Source organism: Tasmannia lanceolata, unplaced genomic scaffold (genome assembly GCF_043159265.1).
Source record: "Tasmannia lanceolata isolate RefF3 unplaced genomic scaffold, GAP_Taslan_0.1 ptg000003l, whole genome shotgun sequence".
Lineage (NCBI taxonomy): Eukaryota > Viridiplantae > Streptophyta > Magnoliopsida > Canellales > Winteraceae > Tasmannia > Tasmannia lanceolata.
In genome coordinates this window covers 41,377,324-41,381,061 of record NW_027518680.1, presented here as the reverse complement: position 1 = coordinate 41,381,061, position 3,738 = coordinate 41,377,324, and the positions used below count along the sequence as shown (strand labels likewise).

The 3,738-nt window shown below is 40.9% G+C and overlaps 1 protein-coding gene across 1 annotated transcript; it reads left to right on the top strand.

The window, feature by feature from the left end:
- Positions 1–2,743: 2,743 nt before the first annotated feature.
- LOC143869777 (uncharacterized) lies at positions 2,744–3,526 on the top strand. Its single transcript, XM_077376334.1, has one exon. The coding sequence runs from the start codon at positions 2,744–2,746 to the stop codon at positions 3,524–3,526; it is 783 nt and encodes a 260-aa protein (XP_077232449.1).
- Positions 3,527–3,738: the final 212 nt, after the last annotated feature.

Sequence of the window (3,738 nt, the reverse complement as noted above, 5' to 3'; positions counted from 1 at the left end):
CAGTGGCTTTTGATCGCCATTACCTTGGCCATGATTTATCCTTTGATCTGTTGATTATAGGAGTTGATCCGTCGTCATACATTCTCATCTACAGTCAGTCATTCATTAGATTATCTTTCTCTTGTGACCACGTTTCATTTACCGATTGTGAGCTTATCTTATTACTGTCAGTTGAGTAGAAGTATTCTTACTGAGAGTCTTGTACTACTATTCTTCCCATTTTACATCCCCTTTGGTTGAGCTGTGGGAATCCTTCGTATAGCCGTTATGCTGTCGGATTTTATCTAGAACACTTTGAGCATGACCGCTATTTCTTAGAGTTAGGAAAACCCTGAGTCCACCTTACTTTCTTGTCTAGCGTCGTTATGCTGCCGGATTCTGTCCAGAACATTTTGAGCATGACCGCTATTTCTTAGAGCTAGGAAAATCGTGAGTTTACCTTACTTTGACTTTCTTATCTAGCGTCGTTATGCTGCCGGATTTTATCCAGAACATTTTGAGCATGACCGCTATTTCTTAAAGTTAGTTGAACCATGAGTTTACCTTATCATGACTCTCTTGTCTAGCTGTTATGCTGCTCAATTTTTCGCAAAAATATTTTTAAGCATGGCTGCTATTCTTTAGAGTCAGTTTACCTTGTTTCGATTCCCATGTATAGCCTCGATTAGCTTAAAACTCATTTCTAGTGAAAACTTTTGGTTTGATCAGTTGTATTTGCATCCCCTTCAGTTTCACTGGGTTAGTGGCCTGTACATGTCGTTCTCGTGGTCACAATTTATTGGCTACCCTTTGGTTATGTATCCATTCTTTGGTTGTATCGTAAATTCAACTTATGTATATATTACTCAGTAGGATTAGATCCTTACTTGTCTACTCGTGGTGTCTTAGATCTGGTTGATGGCTTGTCTGCTGTCTTTATGACCATGGTCTATCATTTTTCATCATATTGATCGAATAGTTGTTGGTATCCATCATCAGATTTAGATCTGGTCTATGACCTACTTCTGTCATTTTGTGGCCATGGTCTACCTTTCTGATTTGCTGATCATCCTTGATCAGTGATGAAAAATTATGTGTCATCAAGTGTATCCTTCCCATGTGATTAATCTTTAAATTTGTCCTTGTCATTTATTTATACCAGGTTATCTTCATTTTCTAATAATCTTATCATATCTCTATGTTAGGTTTAACCATGTCAAATAACGTATTGAAGGATTGGATTAGTGAGGTTACCAAACCTCTCCCGCGTGAGTGTGAAAGGAGCATGATCGATCGATTTATAAGCACATTCAATCATTTGAGCGTATCCGATGTGAATTGGAAATTTCTCCAAGTAGCTGCAAAATTCTGGGATCCCACCCTTCATGTTTTTCGATTTGGTCCTTTTGAATTCTGTCCAATCTTTGAAGATTGGTGCGCCTTATTAGAGATCCCACTTGAAGGACTCTGGATTCGACCTTCAAGCATAGATTCCTCTTCCCTCTTCTGTGAGCTATTCAAAAATGATACTGTTGATGCTCTACCTTGTTTCAAGGGCACATTCCAAGAACATTGACCCTGCTAACTCCCATTTTCAGAATTGTCAGCGTAACGCCTTAATCTTTGGAGTTTTTGCACGTCATGTCATTCGTGGAGACTCCCGTGCCGCCCCGTTGGCTTTGCTTGGTGTAGTAGACCAGATTAACAAAGGAAGGAATCCTGTTCCTATTATGCTCGCAGAAACCTTTTCTGGACTAGACCGCATTGACCATTAAAAGGTTCAGAATAGTTTTTATGGGTGTGTCAAATTGTTATACGTATGGCTTTATGAAAAACTCACTATCGTCCAGCCAAAAAGCCGCGACAAGTACACCCTGAAAAATTTCCCGTCCTGGCAACCAATGGCCAACCAACCGCAATCCATTGATGAGTGGTGTAATTGGTTACAACCCGTGGAGAAAAGTCAATTTTGTTGTGTGAGTCATCCGTGTTTACACGTTATCACCAGCACTTACCCATATCCATTTGTGTATCTCATGGGTTTAGAAAAGTCAACCTTTTATGCACCAATCCGTTTACTTCATCAGATCACAGGACATCCATGTTCTCCTGGGACTGTAACACCGCCTCCTTGTGAAAAATTGTCTCCTGATCTCATCAGAACCATTATAGCTGCTTTGAGAAATAAGGTTGTAGAGAAGAGATTTGGCTTATCATCTAAAGTTTGATGTGGGGAATTACCGGGAAAGCTTGCGGCCAAAAGAGCTCGGATCGCAGAATCTTGAGGATCTTCGGCATGAGATTATCATTTTTTTACTGTCTTCATTTGTTTTACTTGAACATAATCAAAGTCAAAGATTATAATCCCGGTCTCATTATAGATGAAAATATAAAGAAAAGAGTTTTACTTAATACATGTTATAAACAGTTGGCGATTCAAAGTTTCATCAATTTTTATGTTGTCAATCGCTGTCGTTGTAACCTGTCTTGATATAATCAATGCAAAATGTGTTTCTTTTCTTTTCTCTCTACTTGTGGAAGCTACCTGATTTCATTTGTCAATCATTTAATCTAGTTTGTTAATTTCCAATCAGGATTCTGAAAAATAGCAACCATCGCTTCAAAAAAAGACACCCAAGCTAAACCTACCTGGTCTAGATCTACCTCAGTATCTAGACTTGTTCGTCACTTTGATCCCACTGTGTCACCAACAACACCTTTACCATCTTCACCAGAGTCGTCAGGTTCTTTTGAAGTCAATCAAATGGCTACTGACTCGGTGGACCCCATGATAACTATACAAGAAATGTTGAGAAATATGTGCCGAGATATAGCGGGACTGAAAGATGAAGTGACTCATCTGAAAAATCAGAATACTGAAAAGGTCTCTACTTCTAGAGATCCCGCCATTCAGCCTCCTCCGGCCATATCTCCTAATCTCACCAGACCAGTCATCTCTCCCGTAGAGATCGATCTAGAAGAGGAGCAATATGCTGGAGAATATTATGTCCCTCTGGTTAACAAGGAAAACGAGTTGTTCGATAAGTATGAGAAGATGGCTCGTGACATTGAGAGCATGAAGGTTCAAGCGTCCAAGGGATTCGATATTTCTGAATTTCTGATGTCCCCTAATGCCATATTCCCGCCTAAGTTCAAGGCACCAGACTATGACAAATATGATGGAACTGGGTGTCCGAGAAACCACGTCAGATGGTTCATCACTCTTTCCCAGCAGCATGGCCTAAGCCGAGAGCAGATGGCCCATTTGTTTCCCATGTCTCTTATAGGGGTAGCCAAAAGATGGTTTTTGAGGTTGAAACCAGAAGAGATTAGGACATTGGAAGAAATCTCTAACCGATTCGTAGAGCAATTCTCCATGGATGAAGGGATCGAGGTTACTAAAAGAGATCTGAAGCTGTTGAAGCAGAATCCTCAGGAGACATTCACATCTTTCATTAGGCGCTGGAGGCGCAAGTCTGCCCAACTGAGCCATAGAATGTCAGAGGAAGACCAGATAAAGTTGGTCCTCAAGAGCTTGTCTCCGTAGTACTTTCACTTCATGGCACCGCATCACTATCAGAATTTCGATCATTTGATTAAGACCGGCACTCAGATCGAGGATGCTATTGCTAAGGGCCTCAGAGCCAAGACTCTATCTGATGTCCGAGAAGGGAAGAGGCCTATTATCCAACCGAAGGAAGTACAAGCAGTCAGTTATACCAGACCGGTGGCCAAGCCTGTTGCGGAAGTTGCTGGACC

What these genes read in the sequence shown, in the direction of transcription:
- LOC143869777 (XM_077376334.1), top strand. Translation starts at nt 2,744, where the DNA reads ATGGCTACTGACTCGGTGGACCCCATGATAACTATACAAGAAATGTTG.